Raw genomic sequence first — 25,000 nt, 5'->3', positions numbered from 1 at the left:
GGGGCTGGGGATAGAGTTGGGCTGGGGATAGAGTTGGTCTGGGGCTGGGGATAGAGTTGGGCTGGGGATAGAGTTGGTCTGGGGCTGGGGATAGAGTTGGGCTGGGGCTGGGGATAGAGTTGGGCTGGGGCTGGGGGATAGAGTTGGGCTGGGGGATAGAGTTGGTCTGGGGCTGGGGATAGAGTTGGGCTGGAGATAGAGTTGGTCTGGGGCTGGGGATAGAGTTGGTCTGGGGCTGGGGATAGAGTTGGGCTTGGTCTGGGGATAGAGTTGGGCTGGGGGTTAGAGTTGGGCTGGGGCTGGGGATAGAGTTGGTCTAGGGCTGGGGTTAGAGTTGGGCTGGGGCCGGCGATAGAGTTGGTCTGGGGCTGGGGATAGAGTTGGTCTGGGGATAGAGTTGGGCTGGGGGTTAGAGTTGGGCTGGGGCTGGGGATAGAGTTGGTCTAGGGCTGGGGTTAAAGTTGGGCTGGGGCCGGCGATAGAGTTGGTCTGGGGCTGGGGATAGAGTTGGTCTGGGTCTGGGGATAGAGTTGGTCTGGGGCTGGGGATAGAGTTGGTCTGGGGCTGGGGTTAGAGTTGGGCTGGGGCTGGGGATAGAGTTGGGCTGGGGCTGGGGATAGAGTTGGGCTGGGGCTGGGGATAGAGTTGGTTTGGGGCTGGGGATAGAGTTGGGCTGGGGCTGGGGATAGAGTTGGGCTGGGGATAGAGTTGGTCTGGGGCTGGGGATAGAGTTGGGCTGGGGATAGAGTTGGTCTGGGGCTGGAGATAGAGTTGGGCTGGGGCTGGGGATAGAGTTGGGCTGGGGCTGGGGGATAGAGTTGGGCTGGGGGATAGAGTTGGTCTGGGGCTGGGGATAGAGTTGGGCTGGAGATAGAGTTGGTCTGGGGCTGGGGATAGAGTTGGGCTGGGGCTGGGGATAGAGTTGGTCTGGGGCTGGGGATAGAGTTGGGCTGGGGCTGGGGATAGAGTTGGGCTGGGGCTGGGGATAGAGTTGGTCTGGGGCTGGGGATAGAGTTGGGCTGGGGGTTAGAGTTGGTCTGGGGCTGGGGATAGAGTTGGTCTGGGGATAGAGTTGTGCTGGGGGTTAGAGTTGGTCTGGGGCTGGGGATAGAGTTGGTCTAGGGCTGGGGATAGAGTTGGGCTGGGGCTGGGGATAGAGTTGGGCTGGGGCTGGGGATAGAGTTGGGCTGGGGGATAGAGTTGGTCTGGGGCTGGGGGATAGAGTTGGTCTGGGGCTGGGGATAGAGTTGGTCTGGGGCTGGGGATAGAGTTGGTCTGGGGCTGGAGATAGAGTTGGTCTGGGGGTTAGAGTTGGGCTGGGGCTGGAGATAGAGTTGGGCTGGGGCTGGGGATAGAGTTGGGCTGGGGATAGAGTTGGTCTGGGGCTGGGGATAGAGTTGGGCTGGGGATAGAGTTGGTCTGGGGCTGGGGATAGAGTTGGTCTGGGGCTGGGGATAGAGTTGGGCTGGGGGTTAGAGTTGGTCTGGGGCTGGGGATAGAGTTGGACTGGGGCTGGGGATAGAGTTGGACTGGGGCTGGGGATAGAGTTGGACTGGGGCTGGGGATGGAGATAGAGTTGGGCTGGGGCTGGGGATAGAGTTGGACTGGGGCTGGGGATAGAGTTGGACTGGGGCTGGGGATAGAGTTGGGCTGGGGCTGGGGATAGAGTTGGACTGGGGCTGGGGATAGAGTTGGGCTGGGGCTGGGGATAGAGTTGGACTGGGGATAGAGTTGGGCTGGGGATAGAGTTGGGCTGGGGATAGAGTTGGTCTGGGTCTGGGGATAGAGTTGGTCTGGGGCTGGGGATAGAGTTGGTCTGGGGCTGGGGATAGAGTTGGTCTGGGGCTGGAGATAGAGTTGGTCTGGGGGTTAGAGTTGGGCTGGGGCTGGAGATAGAGTTGGGCTGGGGCTGGGGATAGAGTTGGGCTGGGGATAGAGTTGGTCTGGGGCTGGGGATAGAGTTGGGCTGGGGATAGAGTTGGTCTGGGGCTGGGGATAGAGTTGGTCTGGGGCTGGGGATAGAGTTGGGCTGGGGGATAGAGTTGGTCTGGGGCTGGGGATAGAGTTGGGCTGGGGCTGGGGATAGAGTTGGGCTGGGGCTGGGGATAGAGTTGGTCTGGGGCTGGGGATAGAGTTGGGCTGGGGGTTAGAGTTGGTCTGGGGCTGGGGATAGAGTTGGACTGGGGCTGGGGATAGAGTTGGACTGGGGCTGGGGATAGAGTTGGTCTGGGGATAGAGGTGTGCTGGGGGTTAGAGTTGGGCTGGGGCTGGGGATAGAGTTGGTCTAGGGCTGGGGATAGAGTTGGACTGGGGCTGGGGATGGAGATAGAGTTGGGCTGGGGCTGGGGATAGAATTGGACTGGGGCTGGGGATAGAGTTGGACTGGGGCTGGGGATAGAGTTGGGCTGGGGCTGGGGCTGGGGATAGAGTTGGACTGGGGATAGAGTTGGGCTGGGGATAGAGTTGGGCTGGGGATAGAGTTGGTCTGGGTCTGGGGATAGAGTTGGGCTGGGGATAGAGTTGGTCTGGGTCTGGGGATAGAGTTGGGCTGGGGATAGAGTTGGTCTGGGTCTGGGGATAGAGTTGGTCTGGGGCTGGGGATAGAGTTGGTCTGGGGCTGGGGATAGAGTTGGTCTGGGGCTGGGGTTAGAGTTGGGCTGGGGGTTAGAGTTGGACTGGGGCTGGAGATAGAGTTGGTCTGGGGATAGAGGTGTGCTGGGGGTTAGAGTTGGGCTGGGGCTGGGGATAGAGTTGGTCTAGGGCTGGGGATAGAGTTGGGCTGGGGCTGGGGGGTTAGAGTTGGTCTGGGGCTGGGGATAGAGTTGGGCTGGGGCTGGGGATAGAGTTGGGCTGGGGATAGAGTTGGTTTGGGGCTGGGGATAGAGTTGGGCTGGGGCTGGGGATAGAGTTGGGCTGGGGATAGAGTTGGTTTGGGGCTGGGGATAGAGTTGGGCTGGGGCTGGGGATAGAGTTGGGCTGGGGATAGAGTTGGTCTGGGGCTGGGGATAGAGTTGGGCTGGGGCTGGGGATAGAGTTGGTCTGGGGCTGGGGATAGAGTTGGTCTGGGGCTGGGGATAGAGTTGGGCTGGGGGTTAGAGTTGGACTGGGGCTGGGGATAGAGTTGGTCTGGGGCTGGGGATAGAGTTGGGCTGGGGATAGAGTTGGGCTGGGGCTGGGGATAGAGTTGGGCTGGGGATAGAGTTGGGCTGGGGATAGAGTTGGGCTGGGGATAGAGTTGGTCTGGGGCTGGGGATAGAGTTGGGCTGGGGATAGAGTTGGGCTGGGGATAGAGTTGGTCTGGGGCTGGGGCTGGGGATAGAGTTGGGCTGGGGATAGAGTTGGTCTGGGGCTGGGGATAGAGTTGGGCTGGGGATAGAGTTGCTCTGGGGCTGGGGCTGGGGATAGAGTTGGGCTGGGGATAGAGTTGGGCTGGGGCTGGGGATAGAGTTGGTCTGGGGATAGAGTTGGGCTGGGGCTGGGGATAGAGTTGGGCTGGGGCTGGGGATAGAGTTGGTCTGGCCCAGGAGTGTGAAGATGAACGGAAAGGCACTGGAGCAACGAACCACCCTTGCTGTCTCTGCCTGGCCGGTTCCCCTCTCTCCACTGGGATTCTCTGCCTCTAACCCTATTACAGGGGCTGAGTCACTGGCCTACTGGTGCTCTTCCATGCCGTCCCTAGGAGGGGTGCGTCACTTGAGTGGGTTGAGTCACTGACGTGGTCTTCCTGTCTGGGTTGGCGCCCCCCTTGGGTTGTGCCGTGGCGGAGATCTTTGTGGGCTATACTTGGCCTTGTCTCAGGATGGTAAGTTGGTGGTTGAAGGTATCCCTCTGGTGGTGTGGGGGCTGTGCTTTGGCAAAGTGGGTGGGGTTATATCCTTCCTGTTTGGCCCTGTCCGAGGGTATCATCGGATGGGTCCACAGTGTCTCCTGACCCCTCCTGTCTCAGCCTCCAGTATTTATGCTGCAGTAGTTTGTGTGTCGGGGGCTAGGGTTAGTCTGTTATATCTGGAGTATTTCTCCTGTCTTATCCGGTGTCCTGTGTGAATTTAAGTATGCTCTCTCTAATTCTCTCTCCTGGCCGTGCTGACCTGTTGCAACCTTGACAACCACTGCGATTACTATTATTTGACCATGCTGGTCATTTATGAACATTTGAACATCTTGGCCATGTTCTGTTATAATCTCCACCCGGCACAGCCAGAAGAGGACTGGCCACCCCTCATAGCCTGGTTCCTCTCTAGGTTTCTTCCTAGGTTTTGGCCTTTCTAGGCAGCTGATGTAAGCTATATAAATACATTTGATTTGATTTGGTCTGGGGCTGGGGTTAGAGTTGGGCTGGGAATAGAGTTGGGCTGGGGCTGGGGATAGAGTTGGGCTGGGGCTGGGGCTCTAACCTTTATTCACAGCTCCCTCAGTAAATATATTTTTTTCTTATGGAGTGGAGCGTATACATCTTCAACGGAGGAGAAAAGGCAAAGTGGGCCAGCAAGCCTGGCTTTAATGGGATTAATGGAAAAATATGTCACGCTTAGCCCATGGAAAATAACACTCTTTTCTCACTAACAGACCGCAACAGAATTCACTTCAGCCTCAGTAAATCACCATTTCACACTATAAGATTTCAAACCAAACATTTCTGTAAAAGGATAAAACCATATGAGTCAATCAAAATATCTAACACACCAGATTTAATTCAATTTATGTCCTAATTGTGAGTTTATTTTAAAACAATTTTCAGTTTAATGTGCATGCCATTAATTCCACTATGAAAGGAACTTCATGCACCTTGCTCTGATTAACTTTTTCATTCAAAGAAAACAAATATATACATTTGTACATACAGGCATACCACTGTTGGAAGTGGATGCTTTACTCTATGTATATTAAAGATAGAAAAATATATATACAGCACCAGTCAAAAGATTGGACACACCTACTCATTCCAGAGTTTATATACATTTTTTCTATTTTGTACAATGTAGAATAATAGTGAAGACATCAAAACTATGAAATACACATATGGAATCATGTAGTAACCAAAAAAGTGTTAAACAAATCAAAATATATTTATATTTGAGATTCTTCAAACTAGCAACCCTTTGCCTTGATGACAGCTTTGCACATTGGCATTCTCTTGGCATTCTCTCAACCAGCTTCATGAGGTAGTCACCTGGAATGAATTTCAATTAACAGGTGTGTCTTGTTAAAAGTTAATTGTGGAATTTATTTCCTTCTTAATGCATTTTTTTTCTTTTACCTTTATTTAACTAGGCAAGTCAGTTAAGAACAAATTGTTATTTTCAATGATGGCCAGTGGGTTAACTGCCTTGTTCAGGGGCAGAACGACAGATTTTTACCTTGTCAGCTCAGGGATTCGATCTTGCAACCTTCCCACTCATCAGACCAAAGGACAGATTTCCACTGGTCTAATGTCCATTGCTCGTGTTTCTAGGCCCAAGCAAGTCTCTTCTTCTTATTGATGTCCTTTAGTAGTGGTTCCTTTGCAGCAATTCGACCATGAAGGCCTGATTCATGCAGTGTCCTCTGAACATCTGATGATGAGATGTGCCTGTTGCTTGAACTCTGTGAAACATTTATTTGGGCTGTAATTTCTGAGGCTAGTAACTGTAATGAACTTATCCTCTGCAGCAGAGGTAACTCTGGGTCTTCCTTTCCTGTGGTGGTCCTCATGAGAGCCAGTTTCATCATAACGCTTGATGGTTTTTGCAACTGCACTTGAAGAAACTTTCAACGTTTTTGAAATGTTCCTGATTGACTGACCTTCATGTCTTAATAAAGTAATGTTGGACTGTCATTTCTCTTTGCTTTTTTGAGCTGTTCTTGCCATAATATGGACTTGGTCTTTTACCAAATAGGGCTATCTTCTGTATACCACCCCTACCTTGTCACAACAACTGATTGGCTCAAATGGGGGTGGCAGTGGGCGACAGGTAGCCTAGTGGTTAGAGCTTGAATTGCTGCAAAGGAACCACTACTAAAGGACATCAATAAGAAGAAGAGACTTGCTTGGGCCTAGAAACACGAGCAATCTGTCCTTTGGTCTGATGAGTCCAAATTTAAGATTTTTGGTCCCAACCGCCGTGTCTTTGTGAGACGCAGTGTAGGTGAAGGGATGATATCTGCATGAGTGGTTCCCACCGTGAAGCATAGAGGAGGTGTGTTGGTGCAATGGTGCTTTGCTGGTCAAATCAAATCAAATTTTATTGGTCACGCACACACCCACCCACTCACACATTTTACCCTGAGTGGTGGTAAAGGTGATGGAGTTGTTGGGGCTGCCAGCAGGTCCTTTGGTCATGGTTTTGACTGCAGACGACATGTGAGAACTGGTCTCTGGCTCCTCCACCTCCTCACTGCAAGGAAACATGGAAGAGAGGGTTAGTCATACCAGTCTGCCTGACACCTAACTCCAAGTCCTCCTGACTTCAGAGTCTGGAAAGGCTCCATGCTGTTCTAGGCAAGATGCGGCGATAATGAAGGGGGGGCTGTGCTTTTTACTGATTGGTTTTCCTCTGTCTATTTCTCACTCAAACACCCACAGGCACACAAAGCCCCCGAGCGTCGCCCTCTTCCAATACAACTGTTGGATTTTCAAATACAAACAACGAAAGGTATCAAGCCCCCGAGGAGAAGAAAAAAAGGTTGGAGAGAACCAACCGAAGCTCAGGCCAACTTCTGTGTGAATACTGCACTAACAACAGACTCGTATCCAGACCAGTGTGTCACAGCTGTCCCTCGCTGTGTACTACAATAGTCATACCAGCTCACACACATCACGTTTCCACTATGTACAGCTCCAGGATCAGTTTCCCTCTCCGACAATCCTAACATTAAGCATTAGTGGGGAAAATGTTAAACTGACCCAAGATCAGTGTATAGGGGTAACTTCACCCTACTAGTAGCACCATTACATTATACATCTGGCGTTTTTTACCGTTAATTGGTCACCAGAAAAAAACAAACTTTTTAGTGCCCATAACTGTAGTACACTACATTTTGTTCACTCGGAAGTAGATGAGGTTCCCACTTCACGTCAAGACACATCCAAGAACACCAGAGTGCTGACGGAGGGGAGACACACCTCTTACCACCTAATGTCTTGTGCAGGCCTCTACTCTGCCTGATGACCCATTAAATGAGTCATCTATGAAGAGTCGCTGTGTGTGAGGAACTCAGATACTTGGGTGGGCCCAAAAAAAGGCACATTGAATACTACAGCCATGATGTACAGTAGTGCCATGCCAACTGCTGAAGTTGCTGAGGCTGGTTCTCTAGTCTGTTTCCACCATGTCTGCTTATGGCTCCCTGAGGAGCTGAGTGTTATGGCAACAGCGGCCGCCTTGGTTACGGAGATGAGGAGGTCGGTTGTCCACGGCGACTCAGCACTTGTGTATGGAGCTGGCATCACACCAAAGGAGCTGCTACTGTATGTTACCAGCTGCCCTGGCTCTGTATTGACACACTTCATTGAAACGCTGAAGCCAGCTCCACCATGGAATGATCCCTGCACAGCTGAACTGTAATGTGTAGTGTGAAGTTTCCCCTAGATGCTGATCTTGGGTCAGCTCAGCATTTCCCCCACTAATTGGTTAAGGTTAGGATTGGGGGAGGGGAAGATCAAAATCAAATCAAATCAAATTTTATTTGTCACATGCGCCGAATACAACAGGTTTAGACCTTACAGTGAAATGCTTACTTACAAGCCCTTAACCAACAATTAAGTTTTAAGAAAAAATAAGTCTTAAGTAAAAAATAAAATTACAGTAGCAAATAATTAAAGAGCAGCAGTATAATAACAGTAGTGAGGCTATATACAGGGGGTACTGGTACAGAGTCAATGTGGAGGCTATATACAGGGGGTACCGGTACAGAGTCAATGTGGAGGCTATATACAGGGGGTACTGGTACAGAGTCAATGTGGAGGCTATATACAGGGGGTACAGGTACAGAGTCAATGTGGAGGCTATATACAGGGGGTACAGGTACAGAGTCAATGTGGAGGCTATATACAGGGGGTACCGGTACAGAGTCAATGTGGAGCCTATATACAGGGGGTACTGGTAACGAGTCAATGTGGAGGCTATATACAGGGGGTAAAGGTACAGAGTCAATGTGGAGACTATATACAGGGGGTACCGGTAACGAGTCAATGTGGAGGCTATATACAGGGGGTACAGGTACAGAGTCAATGTGGAGGCTATATACAGGGGGTACCGGTACAGAGTCAATGTGGAGGCTATATACAGGGGGTACAGGTACAGAGTCAATGTGGAGGCTATATACAGGGGGTACCGGTACAGAGTCAATGTGGAGGCTATATACAGGGGTACCGGTACAGAGTCAATGTGGAGGCTATATACAGGGGGTACCGGTACAGAGTCAATGTGGAGGCTATATACAGGGAGTACCGGTACAGAGTCAATGTGGAGGCTATATACAGGGGGTACCGGTACAGAGTCAATGTGGAGGCTATATACAGGGGGTACCGGTACAGAGTCAATGTGGAGGCTATATACAGGGGGTACCGGTACAGAGTCAATGTGGAGGCTATATACAGGGGGTACCGGTACAGAGTCAATGTGTAGGCTATATACAGGGGGTACATGTACAGAGTCAATGTGGAGGCTATATACAGGGGGTACCGGTACAGAGTCAATGTGGAGGCTATATACAGGGGTACCGGTACAGAGTCAATGTGGAGGCTATATACAGGGGGTACCGGTACAGAGTCAATGTGGAGGCTATATACAGGGGGTACCGGTACAGAGTCAATGTGGAGGCTATATACAGGGGGTACCGGTACAGAGTCAATGTGGAGGCTATATACAGGGGGTACCGGTACAGAGTCAATGTGGAGGCTATATACAGGGGGTACCGGTACAGAGTCAATGTGGAGGCTATATACAGGGTATACAGGGGGTACCGGTACAGAGTCAATGTGGAGGCTATATACAGGGGGTACCGGTACAGAGTCAATGTGGAGGCTATATACAGGGGGTACCGGTACAGAGTCAATGTGGAGGCTATATACAGGGGGTACCTGTACAGAGTCAAAGTGCGGGGGCACCGGTTAGTTGTGGTAATATGTACATGTAGGTAAGGGTAAAGTGACTATGCATAGATAATAAACAGAGAGTAGCAGAAGAGTAAAAGAGGGCGGAGGGGCAACGCAAATAGTCTGGGTAGCCATTTGATTAGCTGTTCAGGAGACTTATGGCTTGGGGGTAGAAGCTAAGAACTCTTTTGGACCTGGACTTGGCGCTCCGGTACCGCGTGCTGTGTAGTAGCAGAGATAACAGTCTATGACTAGGATGGCTGGAGTCTTTGACAATTTTTAGGGCCTTCTTCTGACACCTCCTGGTATAGAGGTCCTGGATAGCAGGAAGCTTTGCCCCAGTGATGTACTGGGCCGTACCCACTACCCTCTGTAATGCCTTGCGGTCGGAGGCCGAGCAGTTGCCATACCAGGCAGTGATGCAACCAGTCAGGATGCTCTCGATGGTGCAGCTGTAGAACTTTTTGAGGTATCTGAGGACCCATGCAAAATATAGTCCACAATGATCTCTGATTGTAGATCTGTACCTAAGGGGAAAACTTCACCCCGGAGGTACTGTAGTGCTTGGACCTTTTTGCATCCTCGGCCTGAACCACACAATGTCTCCCTCATTGTTCACATGATGTCTGATGTGCACTTCTGTGTAGATACACTAAGGAGAGGATTCACAGAGAAAATACTGTAACACACACATACTAGCGTGTACACACATTAACTTTGTTATATTCATACACAATTCAATTCCATGTTTACCTAAAGATATAGACAGCATTGACAGGAGAGGAGAGGTTGGGGTCACCCAGATCAGTGACTGATTGGTGCCAGGAGACTCTTGGACAGAGAAGGAAGGGAGGATGAGGAATGAAAGAGAGAAACAGAGGAATTAAAAGGAAGATGAGGGGTGAAACAGTGATGACAGAATAGGATGCACACCACAGTGGGTTAAATGATGGTTATTCACCATGGTTACCTACAGTGGGTTAAATGATGGTTATTCACCATGGTTACCTACAGTTGGTTAAATGATGGTTATTCACCATGGTTACCTACAGTGGGTTAAATTATGGTTATTCACCATGGTTACCTAATGTGTTAAATGATGGTTATTCACCATGGTTACCTAATGTGTTAAATGATGGTTATTCACCATGGTTACCTACAGTGGGTTAAATGATGGTTATTCACCATGGTTACCTACAGTGGGTTAAATTATGGTTATTCACCATGGTTAACTAGTGGGTTACATTATGGTTATTCACCATGGTTACCTAGTGGGTTAAATTATGGTTATTCACCATGGTTACCTAATGGGTTAAATGATGGTTATTCACCATGGTTACCTACAGTGGGTTAGTTTATGGTTATTCACCATGGTTACCTAGTGGGTTAGTTTATGGTTATTCACCATGGTTACCTACAGTGGGTTAGTTTATGGTTATTCACCATGGTTACCTAGTCCAACAAATGTGTGTCACTGTGCTTGACTGTGTAGCTTCTTTCCTCGTAAATCATTACTGAATCTCAGATCCTCGCATCCACAAGTGACCGCTTGACAACGTCTCAGCCAGTAACGGTATAGAAGAAGTACCAATTTGATAGCACCAGTGGAGAGATTTCAAGCTTTGAAGTGAGGTTACGAAGCTCTCCCCTTTCCCCTGTTTAGTTTGGTGTCACATCGTTAACAGCAGTGGAGACAGTGGGCACTACACTGCACATGTATGTCAAAAGAACACTTTGTAATTGGACAAGCCGGCTTGTGCCAAGTTCGTTACATGAGAAATATTATCTGAGCAACACATTTCAAATATCTACGTAGTTACCAACAAGAGGTGATCAATGTGCCAACTACACAGGACTGTCATTCTAATAACAACGCTGTCAGATGTCCAACTGCTTCTCCTGATACCCCCCTGCATACACACACACACACACACACACACACACACACACACACACACACACACACACACACACACACACACACACACACACACACACACACACACACAATACCCCCCCACACATACACCCACACCCACACACAGACACACACACACACAGTATACCCCCCCACATATACACACACACACACACGCACACGCACACGCATACGCACACGCACACGCACACACACACACACACACACACCACACTATACCCCCCCACACATACACCCACACCCACACACACACACACACACATACAGTATACCCACGCACAAGCAGTATATACACACACACACACATACAGTATACCCACACACAAGCAGTATATACACACACACACAGATGGACATGTATGAGCGTGGCTATTTCCTGGACAAATGTCAGATCTCACATACTGCCACACTTGTTCTAAACACTTCTGTATGCCTACTGTCACGTTTGAACTCAGCCAAAATGCATCTCATGCCAAATTGTTTGGGCGGGATCATAGCTTGTCCGCAAGGTCTTCTCAGAGACACAACACGACTGTCGCCATTTGCAGCGTGCTGAGGGAACTCGGCTGTTGTCAAGCGGCTAGCGAGCTGCATTTCAGAGGCGGTGGCTTTACAGTTCAACTCCCATAGACGGCTCTTTGTTGACACTAAGTAGGCTATTCCCAAATGCACACTAATCCCTATTTCGTACACTATTTAAAGTGTACTATGCAAGGGTGCACTACTTAGTACACTTTAAATAGTATATTAAATAGGGAATAGGGTGCCATTTGGGAATAGCCGAAGACTCTCAATCAATTCCAAATGAACCCTTAGCCCCTCATCTGTAGGCGCTCCTGTAGGTCTGAAAGGTTTTCAAAAGGGGTCATATGGCGCTTGATTTGATCTTTAATTTGACCTTGACTAGACCTCTTCTTAAAGGCTGGATGGAATTTCCACCATATTGCTAATATATATTCGTGCTCTTCTGATCTAACAAGGTCGATATGGAGTCGAGGGAAAGAGCAGTGTTCTCTCTAGCTGCCTTTCGTTATGTATTTATTTGTTTTGTTAGATACGGTTGTTAGTTAGTGACCCACGCTATAACATGCCGTCATGGGGAAATTGTGACATAAGTAATCAGTCATCGTTAATGGTTCATGTCAACAGGTCTTCAGTCTACAGGGTAGAGTGAGTGATCGCCATACATGACATCACACGATGATGTCACCTTCTACCTCCTGTTGTTGGGCAGGTGTAAGGCACTAACACTCCGACGCTTCTTCTTCCTCAGACGGACGGGTGGGAGGGTGGTGATAGGCGTAATGAGCAAGGCATCCAATAGGGACTGAGAGACCGTCCCCTCAGGTGACCTGTGCGGGGTTCTTTTAACGAGGTAGTCATGGAAACACAAGGGGTTGACAGGACAGGAGAGGAGAGGAGAGGAAAGGACAGGACAGAAGAGGAGAGGACAGAAGAGGACAGGACAGAAGAGGAGAGGACAGAAGAGGACAGGACAGGACAGGAAGACATAATAAGGTAAGACAGGACAGGAGAGGAAAGAAGAGGAGAGGACAGAAGAGGAGAGGACAGGACAGGACAGAAGAGGAGAGGACAGAAGAGGAGAGGGGAGGACAGAAGAGGAGAGAAGAGGACAGGAAGACATAATAATATAAGACAGGACAGGATAGGAGAGGACAGGAGAGGACAGAAGAGGAGAGGGCAGGATAGGACAGGACAGAAAAGGAGAGAAGAGGACAGGAAGACATAATAAGATAAGACAGGACAGGAGAGGACAGGAGAGGAGAGGACAGAAGAGGAGCGGACAGGACAGAAGAGGAGAGGACAGGACAGGAGAGGAGAGGACAGGACAGAAGAGGACAGGACAGTAAAACAGGAAGACAGGGGGACAGGAGGAGGGCATAAGAAGGTGGGACCGACAGGGTGAAGGGAACAGCTAGGACTGATGAATTCAGTGATGAATGCAGATCCACATTTACAATTACTAAAATCAATCAAGAATACATCCTAAATTGAATGCATCTACTATGATCACTAAACCTCAGGTTAGCAACCTTTACACTCTTGCTCGCACACACGCACGCACACACGCACACACAGCACTGAGCTTTACCTGGCCTGTAAACCAATAACAGTAGAATGGGACCGTATAGCCAGAGTCGGTGCACTAGGGGTGAGGACCGGTGCGCAGGGACCACCTCGAGGGAGGAACTCCAGTGGGTTCAACAGGAGCTCTCGCCTGCACCCATAGAACAGAGGAAAGGGGGCAGCAGACTTTATACTGATAAGGACACTGGGACAGAGTAGATTGGTATGATTCCCGTACCTCACTGGCTTTGGGGAGAGTAGTGGCTGTACTGCAGACACAGGAGAAAGATGTGTCAGTGGCTGTACTGCAGAGGAGCTGGGAGGGACACAGAGATAAGAGGATGGCTAAGCATACTGTCAATGAAGGGTTTCTTTCCTACTGTATATAGAGCCACTTGTCCAGAGAAACAAGTGCATTATACTGTAGGCACATAATGAGAAGATCCTCTGGAGTGTGTGCTCATATCATCACTGTGTGTATCAAGAGTCTTAGAGTAAGAGGGCTGATCTAGGATCAGTGTAGCGGTGCTGATCTAGGATCAGTGTAGCAGGGCTGATCTAGGATTAGAGTTGAAGGGCTGATCTAGGATCAGTGTAGCAGTGCTGATCTAGGATCAGTGTAGCAGTGCTGATCTAGGATCAGTGTAGCAGTGCTGATCTAGGATCAGTGTAGCAGGGCTGATCTAGGATCAGTGTAGCAGTGCTGATCTAGGATCAGTGTAGCAGTGCTGATCTAGGATCAGTCTAGCGATGCTGATCTAGGATCAGTGTAGCAGGGCTGATCTAGAATTAGAGTTGAAGGGCTGATCTAGGATCAGTGTAGCAGTCCTGATCTAGGATCAGTGTAGCAGTCCTGATCTAGGATTAGGTCCCCCATCCGATCTTATTCAAATCAAATCGATGTTTATTAGTCGGATACACAGGGTTGCAGATGTTATCGCAGGTGCAGTGAAATGCGTATGTTTCTAGCTTCAACAGTGCAGTAATAATACCTAGTGATACAGAACAATACACAATCCAAACAGTAAAAAAAATAAAAATAAGAATATCAGAACGAGCAATGTCAGAGTCCGTATAAATATAGATACACTTACTGTACAAAACATTAGGAACACCTGCTCTTTCCATGACATAGACTGACCAGGTGAATCCAGGTGAAAGCTATGATCCCTTATTGATGTCACCTGTTAAATCCACTTCAATCAATGTTGATGAAGGGGAGGACCCGTTTTTTCAATTTTCGCCTAAAATGATATACCCAAATCTAACTGCCTGTAACTCAGGCCCTGAAGCAAGGATATGCATATTCTTGGTACCATTTGAAAGGAAACACTTTGAAGTTTCTGGAAATGTGAAAGGAATGCAGGAGAATATAACACAATAGATTTGGTAAAAGATAATACAAAGAAAAAAACAATCGTTCTTCATTTATTACTCCAGCCCAGCTGCAATTTAGATTTTGGCCACTAGATGGCAGCAGTGTATGTGCAAAGTTTTAGACTGATCCAATTAACCATTGCATTTCTGTTCAAAATTTTGTATCAAGACTGCCCAAATGTGCCTAATTGGTTTATTAATAGCTGTTCATGTTCAAAACTGTGCCTCTCCTCAAACAATAGCAGGGTATTATTTCACTGTAATAGCTACTATAAATTGGACAGTGCAGTTAGATTAACAAGAATTTAAGCTTTCTGCCAATATCAGATATGTCCATGTCCTGGGAAATGTTCTTGTTACTTTAAACCTCATGCTAATCGCATTAGCGCAAGTTAGCTCAATGTCCTGCAGGGGACCCACCGATCTTGAAGAAGATTTATTAAAGAAGGATTTTTAAGCCTTGAGACAATTGAGACATGGATTGTATATGTGTGCCATCCAGAGGATGATTGACAAAATGGTGGTGACAGACCTGGACACCCTGTTCTTGGCACCAAATCAACTTTGCAATGACCCCTTGACTTTTTCCACATTTTGTTACGTTACTTTGTTGAAACACCTTTGGCAGAGATTACAGCCTTCTTGAGTATAACGATACAAGCTTGGCACACCTGTGTTTGGGGAGTTTCTCCCATTCTTTTCTGCAGATCCTCTCAAGCTCTGTCAGATTGGATGGGAAACGTTGCGACACAGCTATTTTCAGGTCTCTCCAGAGATGTTAGATCGGGTTCAAGTCTAGGCTCTGGCTGGGCCACTCAAGGACATTCAGAGACTTGTCCCGAAGCCACTCCTGCGTTGTCTTGGCTGTGTGTTAGGGTTGTTGTCCTGTTGGAAGGTGAACCTTTGCCCCAGTCTGAGGTCCTGAGTGCTCTGGAGCAGGTTTTCATCAAGGATCTCTCTGTACTTTGATCCGTTCATCTTTCCCTCGATCCTAACTAGTCTCGCAGTCCCTGCCGCTGAAAAAAATCACCACAGCATGATGCTGCCACCACCATGCTTCACCATAGTGATAGTGCCAGGTTTCCTCCAGATGTGACGCTTGGCATTCAGGCCAAAGAGTTAAATCTTAGTTTCATCAGACCAGAGAATCTTGTTTCTCATGGTCTGATAGTCTTTAGGTGCCTTTTGGCAAACGGCAAGCGGGCTGTCATGTGCCTTTTACTGAGGAGTGGCTTCCGTCTGGCCACTCTACCATAAAGGCCTGAATGGTGGAGTGCTGGAGAGATGATTGTCGTTCTGGAAGGTTCTTCCATCTCCACAGAGGAACTCTGGAGCTCTGTCAGAGTGACCATCAGGTTCTTGGTCACCTCCCTGACCAAGACCCTTCGCCCCTGATTGCTCAGTTTGGTCGGGGCGGCTAGATTTAAGAAGAGTCTTGGTGGTTCCAAACTTCTTCCATTTAAGAATGATGGAGGCCACTGTGTTCTTGGGGACCTTCAATGCTGCAGAAATGTTTTGTTACCCTTCCCCAGATCTGTGCCTCAACACAATCCTGTCTCTGAGCTCTACGAACAATTCCTTCAATCTCATGGATTGGTTTTTACTCTGACATGCACTGCCAACTGTGGGACCTTATATAGACAGGTGTGTGCCTTTCCAAATCATGTCCAATCATTTGAATTTACCACATGTGGTGTCCAATCAAGCTGTAGATACATCTCAAGGATGATCAATGGAAACAGGATGCACCTGAGCTCAATTTTGAGTCTCATAGCAAAGGGTCTGAATACTTATGTAAATAAGGTATTTCTGTTTTAAAATATTTTATAAATTTGCAAACATTTCTAAAAACCTGTTTTTGCTTTGTCATTATGGGCTATTGTGTGTAGATTGATGAGGAAAAACATTTATTTAATCCATTTTAATATAAGGCTGTTACGTAACAAAATGTGGGAAAAGTAAAGGGGTATACTTTCCTGTATGTATATGCGACCATCATTTTTAAAATTTGATTTGATTTGAAGACAAAAGATTTAAGTGCCTTTGAACGGGGTATGGTAGTAGGTGCCAGGCATGCCAGTTGAGTGTCAAGAACTGCAACGCTGCTGGGTTTTTCACAACATCCAGCCAACTTGACACAACTGTGGGAAGCATTGGAGTCAATATGGGCCAGCATCCCTGTGGAACGCTTTCGACACCTTGTAGAATCCATGCCCTGACGAATTGAGGCAAAAAGGGGTGCAACTCAATATTAGGACAATGCTCCTAATGTTTTGTACACTCAGTGTATATATTTATATATATATATATATATATATAATGGTGTGTATAGACAGTATGGACAGTATATGAATATAAAAGGTGTGTACAGCAGTAGTTATATTGGATAAGCCATGACTAGAATACAGTATATACATATGAAGTGGGTAAAACAGTATGTAAACATTATTAAAGTGACCAGTGTTCCATTATTAAAGTGACCAGTGTTCAATGACTCTATGTACATAGGGCAGCAGTCTCTAAGGTGCAGGGTAGAGTACCGGGTGGTAGCCGGCTAGTAACAGTGACTAAGGTTCAGGGCAGGGTACTGGGGGAGGCTAGTAACAGTGACTAAGGTTCAGGGCAGGGTACTGGGGGAGGCTAGTAACAGTGACTAAGGTTCAGGGCAGGGTACTGGGGGAGGCTAGTAACAGTGACTAAGGTTCAGGGCAGGGTACTGGGCGGAGGCTGGCTAGTGATGACTGTTTAACAGTCTGATGGCCTGGAGATAGAAGCTGTTTGTCAGTCTCTCTGTCCCAGCGTTGATGCACCTGTACGGTCTCTTCCTTCTAGATGGTAGCGAGGTGAACAGGCAGTGGCTCGGGTGGCTGAGGTCCTTCATTAATATCTAAAAGGCCAAACTGATCCTAGATCAGCACTCACTACTAATCTGAGATGCACTATGTCTCTGCAGTGTTTACACCGGTTCTAAACTGTCATTTTGTTACAGGGGGTTGATACTTTAACCCCAGTGTTTTCTAGAGCTGTGGTCCAAGGCCTTAACGTACATTCCTCTACTAACGCCCTGCATCAATGTTCATTGAGAAAGTCTCACTAAAGCCCTGGACCAAGGCTAAACCAATCACATGTTTCTGATGTTCTGACCTCACCTGGTCAACCTTCCAATGGGAGGAAAATAATGAATGGTGCTTGCTGACTGAGGGCTTTTTATGATCAATTTCACAATAATTTGTTTTGCTTTGTTGTACCTGTGCGTAGGTGAGAGAGGAGCCGTATGTATATGGTCTGTAGTAGAGGAGAAGTCATTGTGATGGACATCACTAGCTTCCCAATCCCACCCAATGGCTTGAATCTCTCCTAGGTCACCATCGCCCTCTAGCGGTGTCAAAAGGGAACTGCTAGAGGAATGAAAAAGGAACATGTGGAACATGATAGAGCCACATACCCTGATCATAACGTTTGTGCTTCACCATTGCATATATATATATATATATAATCATCAAATCAAATTTTATTTGTCATGTGTTTTGTAAACAACAGGTGTAGACTAACAGTGAAATGCTTAATTATGGGTCCTTTTCCAACAATGCAGAGTTAAAAATAAAGATACAAAAATATACATATAGCACCAGTCAAAGGTATGGACACACCTACTCATTCAAAGGTTTTCTTTATTTTTACTATTTCCTACATTGTAGAATAATAGCGCAGACATCAGCACTATGAAATAACACATATGGAATCATGTACTGTAGGTAGGGGTAAAGTGACTAGGCAACAGGATAGATGATAGACTGAGCTGTAACAGCAGCGTATGTGTGAGAAAGTGTGTGTGCGGCATCAGTATACATGTGCGCGCATGTTATGTGTGTGTCTGTGGACGTATGCTGTGTGTGTGTATGTCTATGTGTGTGTTGGGGTGTCAGTGTAAGTGTGTTAGTCCAGTGTGTGTGCATAGAATCAGTGCCGGAGAGTTAAAAAAGGGTAAATGCAGCTAGTCCGGGTAACCATTTGATTAGCCATTTAGCAGTCTTGTTTAGCAGTCATGGCTTGGGGGTAGAAGTTGTTCAGGGTCCTGTTGGTTTCAGACTTGGTGCACTGGTGTCGTGCTATAACAGAGGGAACAGTCTATGGCTTGGGTGGCTGGAGTCTTTGACAATCTTTTGGGCCTTCCTCTGACACCGCCTGGTATAGAGGTCCTGGATGGGAGCTCGACCCCAGTGATGTACTGGGTGGTATGCACTACCCCCTGTAGCGACTTGCGGTCGGGTGCATTGCAGTTTCCGTACCAAGCGGTAATGCAGCCAGTCAAGATGCTCTCAATGGTGTGTAACAGGGTTGAAATAGATATCCTTAAGTTGTGTGAGTTTTGTCATAATTAAGCAGCCAGGTTATGTATATGTATGAACAGTTGTGGCGACACCTGCTGTATTGTTTGTGTAACTGCATCTCCATGATCACGCAGCATCCAGCCAAAGAGTTGCTAAACTTTGATGGAGGTATGTATCGTGCTCCATGCTGCACCCAGTGTTTTAACTTTTAAAAAGATATCTGATGTATGTTAGGCTGAAAACTATATTGTTTTGTAATCACTATCGATGTGGACATGTTATGTGACAGTGTTACAGAATTGTGTCCTGTATTTACAACTTAATGGACATTTACAAAGTTAGCACGTTGCTGTACGCTAAAGGCTAGCTAGCGTCTGTCCTGTACTTTCCTTGCTAATGAGGTTAGTCACCTCGTGAAGTGTACATTTATTTTTATTTCATGTCACTCAGATTTCATGACGGATTTGCAGTTGCTCTGAAGTTTACACATTGTGTTGTGTGTATGTCTGCAGAATAAACTATGAAAGAGAACAGCACTGTGTCCTGTGTCGATGAGCCATATGAGAGCTGTTACAGGTGCAGCTGTAGAACGTGTTCAGGATCCTTACATGCTGATCACATCTCTCGCGTTGCAAAATAAATGTAAACATACATGTTATTCAATTATTGCACTCACACTGCTTGCGTCGCGAACAAGCGTCTGCGTTGCCAAGCGCTAAAATAGAAGTCAGTTCTATTTGTGACGCTGAACGCGGGGCAAGTCCTGTCTCTCCCATCTCCTCATTGGTTTATAGAAGCAGATACCCACGTGCCATCTCCTCATTGGTTATACCCACGTGGGTGATTGAAAGATTAATGAAAGTTAGATGCCAATTGCCATATAACGTCCAAAGAAGAAAAAGCCTGGAAGGAGGAGAGATGACTAGAAACGATTCTGTTGACCGTTTTATGTGTGGATTAATTGTTGGAGTAGAGTACCAGGTGCATTTGAGGTAAAATAACAACTCAACGTTTATATCCCAGGACAAATTAGCTAGTAAGAGCAAGCTAGCAACAGCAAGCTAGCTAAATAGGAAAAATTAGCTAGCAACTGCAAGCTAGCCAGCTAAATTCAAATCAAATTGTATTAGTCACATGCACCGAATACAACAGGCCTTACAGTGAAATGCTTACTTACGAGCCCCTAACCAACAATGTGGTTAAAAATAAAAAATAAATACGGATAAGAATAAGAAATACAATTAACAAGTAATTAAAGAGCAGCCGTAAAATAACAATAGCAACACTATATACAGGGGGGTACCGGTACAGAGTCAATGTGCGGGGGCACCAGTTAGTTGAGGTAATATGTACATGTGGGTAGAGTTATTAAAGTGACTATGCATAGATGATAACAACAGAGAGTAGCACGGTGCAAAAGTCGGGGGGCAATGCAAATAGTCTGGGTAGCCATTTGATTAGATGTTCAGGAATCTTATGGCTTGGGGGTAGAAGCTGTTTAGAAGCCTCTTGGACCTAGACTTGGTGCTCTGGTACCGCTTGCCGTGCGGTAGCAGAGAGAACAGCCTATGACTCCAGGGTGGCTGGAGTCTTTGACAATTTTTAGGGCCTTCCTCTGACATCGCCTGGTATACAGGTCCTGGATGGCAGGGAGCTTGGCCCCAGTGATGTACTGGGCTGTTTGCACTACCCTCTGTAGTGCCTTGCGGTCGGTATGCTCTTGATGGTGCAGCTGTAGAACCTTTTGAGGATCTGCGGACCCATGCCAAATATTTTCAGTCTCCTGAGGGGGAATAGGTTTTGTCGTGCCCTCTTCACAACTGTCTTGGTGTGCTTGGAAAATGTTAGTTTGTTGGTGATGTGGACACCAAGGAACTTAAAGCTCTCAACCTGCTCCACTACAGCACCATCGATGAGAATGGGGGTGTACTCGGTCCTCTTTTTCCTGTAGTCCACAATCATCTCCTTTGTCTTGATCACGTTGAGGGAGAGGTTGTTGTCCTGGCAACACACGGCCAGGTCTCTGACCTCCTCCATATAGGTTGTCTCATCGGCAAACTTTATGATGGTGTTGGAGTCGTGCCTGGCCGTGCAGTCGTGAGTGAACAAGGAGTACAGGAGGGGACTGAGCACGCACCCCTGAGGGGCCCCTGTGTTGAGGATCAGCATGGTGGATGTGTTGTTACCTACCCTTACCACCTGGGGGCGGCCCGTCAGGATATCCAGGATACAGTTGCAGAGGGAGGTGTTTAGTCCCAGGGCCCTTAGCTGATGAGCTTTGAGGGCACTCTGTTCCTTTTGTCCAGGTTGGAAAGGGCAGTGTGGAGTGCAATAGAGATTGCATCATCTGTGGATCTGTTGTGGTGGTATGAAAATTAGAGTGGGTCTATGGTTTCTGGGATAATGGTGTTGATGTGAGCCATGACCAGCCTTTCATAGCACTTCATGGCTACAGAAGTGAGTGCTACGGGTCGGTAGTCATTTAGGCAGGTTAGCTTAGTGTTCTTGGGCACAGGCACTATGGTGGTCTGCTTAAAACATGTCGGTATTACAGACTCAGACAGGGAGTGGTTGAAAATGTCAGTGAAGACACTTGCCAGTTGGTCAGCGCATGCTCGTAGTACACATCCTGCTAATCCCTCTGGCCCTGCGGCCTTGTGAATGTTGACCTGTTTAAAGGTCTTACTCACATCGGCTGCGGAGAGTGTCATCACACAGTCTTCCGGAACAGCTGGTGCTCTCATGCATGTTTCAGTGCCATTTGCCTCAATGCGAGCAAAGAAGTAGTTTGGTAGGCGATAAATGTTTAAGGCTTTTTGACCTGTCCCCAAACTAATATAATAGGTTCAGAGTTTGTTTTGATATTTAAACCTATGTGTCGTGATCGTGTTTGTGTGGGGGGGACGAAACCAATTTGCGCACGATGGCGCACATGTGCGGCCGTTTTGGGTACGGTGTTAGGGACCATGCCAAATCTTTTCAGCCTCCTGATGGGGAAGAAATGTTTTTGTGTGGGTTGTGAAGAGATTCACTTAGCTGTCATCAAGACAAAGGGTGGCTACTTTGAAGAACCTCAAATATAAAATGTATTTTTATATGTTTAACACTTTTTTGGATACTACATGATTCCATATGTGCTATTTCATAGTTTTGATGTCTTCACTATTCTACAATATAGAAAATAGTAAAATAAAGAAAAACCCTGGAATGAGTAGGTGTGTCCAAACCTTTGACTGGTACTGTACATACCCAAAATTGCTAACCACCTTTGTTATTCCTTTGTATTGGGGACAAAATGATCTGAAACAACCATAACAAACAGCAAATGCATCCAACAAATGTGTAGAAATCACTAGCTTGATGTAGTCATTAGTGCTATGAATATGGGACCAAATACTAAACTTTTTATTAAATACACATATTGGTGAATTTGTCCCAATACTTTTGGTCCCCTAAAATGGGGGAACTATATACAAAAACTTCTGTCATTTCTAAACTGTTCACCCGATATGGATGAAAATACCCTCAAATTAAAGATGACAGTCTGCATTTTAAGATCATATCATTGTATCATTTCAAATCCAAAGTGTGGAGTACAGAGCAAAAACAACAACAAAATGTGTCACTGTCCCAATAGTCTTGGAGCTCACTGTATGTCCCCAAAGGGACAGTGCAGAGTGAGGAGTCGAAAGGTCAAAGGTGAAAAGGTCAGCAGTCAGAGAGTGGATGAGTGTGACTGTGCCTGACCGGGCCATCGTTTGTCTCAGCTATAATGGGAGAACTATTGTCCGAGAGAAGAAGAAGAAGATAGAAAGGGAGACAGGGAAAGGGGGAAACGAAGGCTTCGTAACTTTATTGAAACATCATGACAACTCATGATGACATCACATTCCAAGCACATAACAGAAGTTGAGGCTAATATACCCTGTACATAATGTAATGTATTAAAGAGATTCTCCGGTACGTTCGTATACTTTTTAGCCAGTAGTTCTGAAAGTAGCGCTCACGAGCCAAGTGTTTCCCGAAGATTGCGTACTATGTCACATATGTGCACCATGTCATTCTCTCTCTCTCTCTCTCTCTCTCTCTCTCTCTCTCTCTCTCTCTCTCTCTCTCTCTCTCTCTCTCTCTCTCTCTCTCTCTCTCTCTCTCTCTCTCTCTCTCTCTCTCTCTCTCTCTCTCTCTCTCTCTCTCTCTCTCTCTCTCTCTCTCTCTCTCTCTCTCTCTCTCCTGTGGGTGCATGATGTGGCTCTTGCTATAATTTTAGTTGTCATCACAATACATGGTCTTATAAAAACTCAATCCCAGGGATGAAATGATACAAGCAAAAGTAATCTGTTTCTAACAATAATACAACTTTTCTTCTCCAGAAAAACGTCCCATTTGTCTTCCAAGAGTGTCTGAATACCTTTCACAGAAAACACTTCTCCAGGACATGCCAGAGTAGGAGTGCTGATCTAGGATCAGTTCCCTGCTGTCTTATTCAGAGGGGAGGAGACAGGTTAAAGAAGGATTTTTAAGCCTTGTGACAATTGAAACATGTATTGTGTATGTGTGCCATTCAGAGGTTGAATGGGCAACACAAAATATTTAAGTGCACTTTGAATGGGGTATGGTAGTAGGTGCCAAGCGCACCGGTTTGAGTGCGTCAAGAACTGCAACGCTGCTGGGGTTTTCACACTCAAGAGTTTCCTGTGTGTATCAACAATGTTCCACCACCCAAAGGACATCAAGCCAACATGACACAACTGTGGGAAGTATAGTAGTCAACATGCGCCATCATCCTCGTGGATTGCTTTCGACGCCTTGTAGAGTCCATGCCCCAAAGAATTGAGGCTGTTCTGCGGGTGTTCCTAATGTTTTGTATCCTCAGTGTATGTACTTAATATGTTTGATTATTCTGTTAACCACAGCAGCAGAGGAATCTACACCACAATGGAAATAACCCTTATTGTTTTATTGTGTTTTATCCCCAGTAATATTGTGTGTCACGTGGCTGGAGCAACTTCTACTTTTAATGGTCACATGATATAGTACAACCAACCAATCAGACAGTCAACCAATCAACCATCAGTAGACACTGTATCAGGTTTCAAACATGACCCAACTGTTACACTAAGATATTGCATCTCTCTGAAGAGCTATATACTACAGACCATTATACTATAGATAAATATACTATAGATAAATATACTATAGACCATTATACTATAGATAAATATACTATAGATAAATATACTATAGACCATTATACTATAGATAAATATACTATATAAATATACTATAGACCATTATACTATAGATAAATATACTACAGACCATTATACTATAGATAAATATACTATAGATAAATATACTATAGACCATTATACTATAGATAAATATACTATAGACCATTATACTATAGATAAATATACTATATAAATATACTATAGACCATTATACTATAGATAAATATACTATATAAATATACTATAGACCATTATACTATAGATAAATATACTATAGACCATTATACTATAGATAAATATACCACAGACCATTATACTATAGATAAATATACTACAGACCATTATACTATAGATAAATATACTATGGAAGAATATACTATAGAGGAATATACTGTGAGATTGTGAGCCAAACTGGGTAGTAAAATTAGTAGGGAAACAGTCGATGACATTTGGGATGGCAGTTGTGCTCTAGGCTAATACGCACGCACACACACACACACACACACACACACACACACACACACACACACATGGCAACCCGCAAGGTCTGAGTAAGAGCCCCTCCCCCAACCAAATTAATTATTTTCTTTAAGAAAAAAAGAAAAAAACATAGGACAGAGAAAACTGTTTTATAGTTAATCTGGTGCTATTTTACACATTCTGCCATGAGGCTGAGAGAAAAATATCATTTCCTGTGATTCAAAAAAATCTTCATACGCTATCTGGGGGGCACGATCTCCAGAGGGACCCCAACCCAAAAAAGCTTGGGGGGCCCCTGCCTTGCGGGGGGTGTGTACTACACCAGTGACACACTCACACAAACAGAGGGCACTATTGGAGGGTAAGGACGTTGAGTGTGCGTGCAGACACCCCGTGATGCCAGTCTCTCAGCTTGGTGTATTTCGGTCCGATCACCTGGGTGTTCACCTTTTTCGCTCTGCCACCCACCCGGGAAGGA

At 46.4% G+C, this 25,000-nt stretch overlaps 1 protein-coding gene across 1 annotated transcript in view; it reads right to left on the bottom strand.

The window, feature by feature from the left end:
• Positions 1-25,000, bottom strand: part of pdlim5a (PDZ and LIM domain 5a) — a 118,828-nt gene that overhangs the window by 12,295 nt on the left and 81,533 nt on the right. Inside the window, exon 8 of the mRNA XM_038986074.1 lies at positions 6,262-6,374. Within this exon, the coding sequence (XP_038842002.1) occupies positions 6,262-6,374 (113 nt within the window). The remainder of the gene's footprint in view (positions 1-6,261; positions 6,375-25,000) is intronic.

Source organism: Salvelinus namaycush, chromosome 1 (genome assembly GCF_016432855.1).
Source record: "Salvelinus namaycush isolate Seneca chromosome 1, SaNama_1.0, whole genome shotgun sequence".
Classification (NCBI taxonomy): Eukaryota; Metazoa; Chordata; class Actinopteri; order Salmoniformes; family Salmonidae; genus Salvelinus; species Salvelinus namaycush.
Note: the sequence above shows the minus strand (reverse complement) of the source record. Positions and strands in the feature narration are given on the sequence as shown.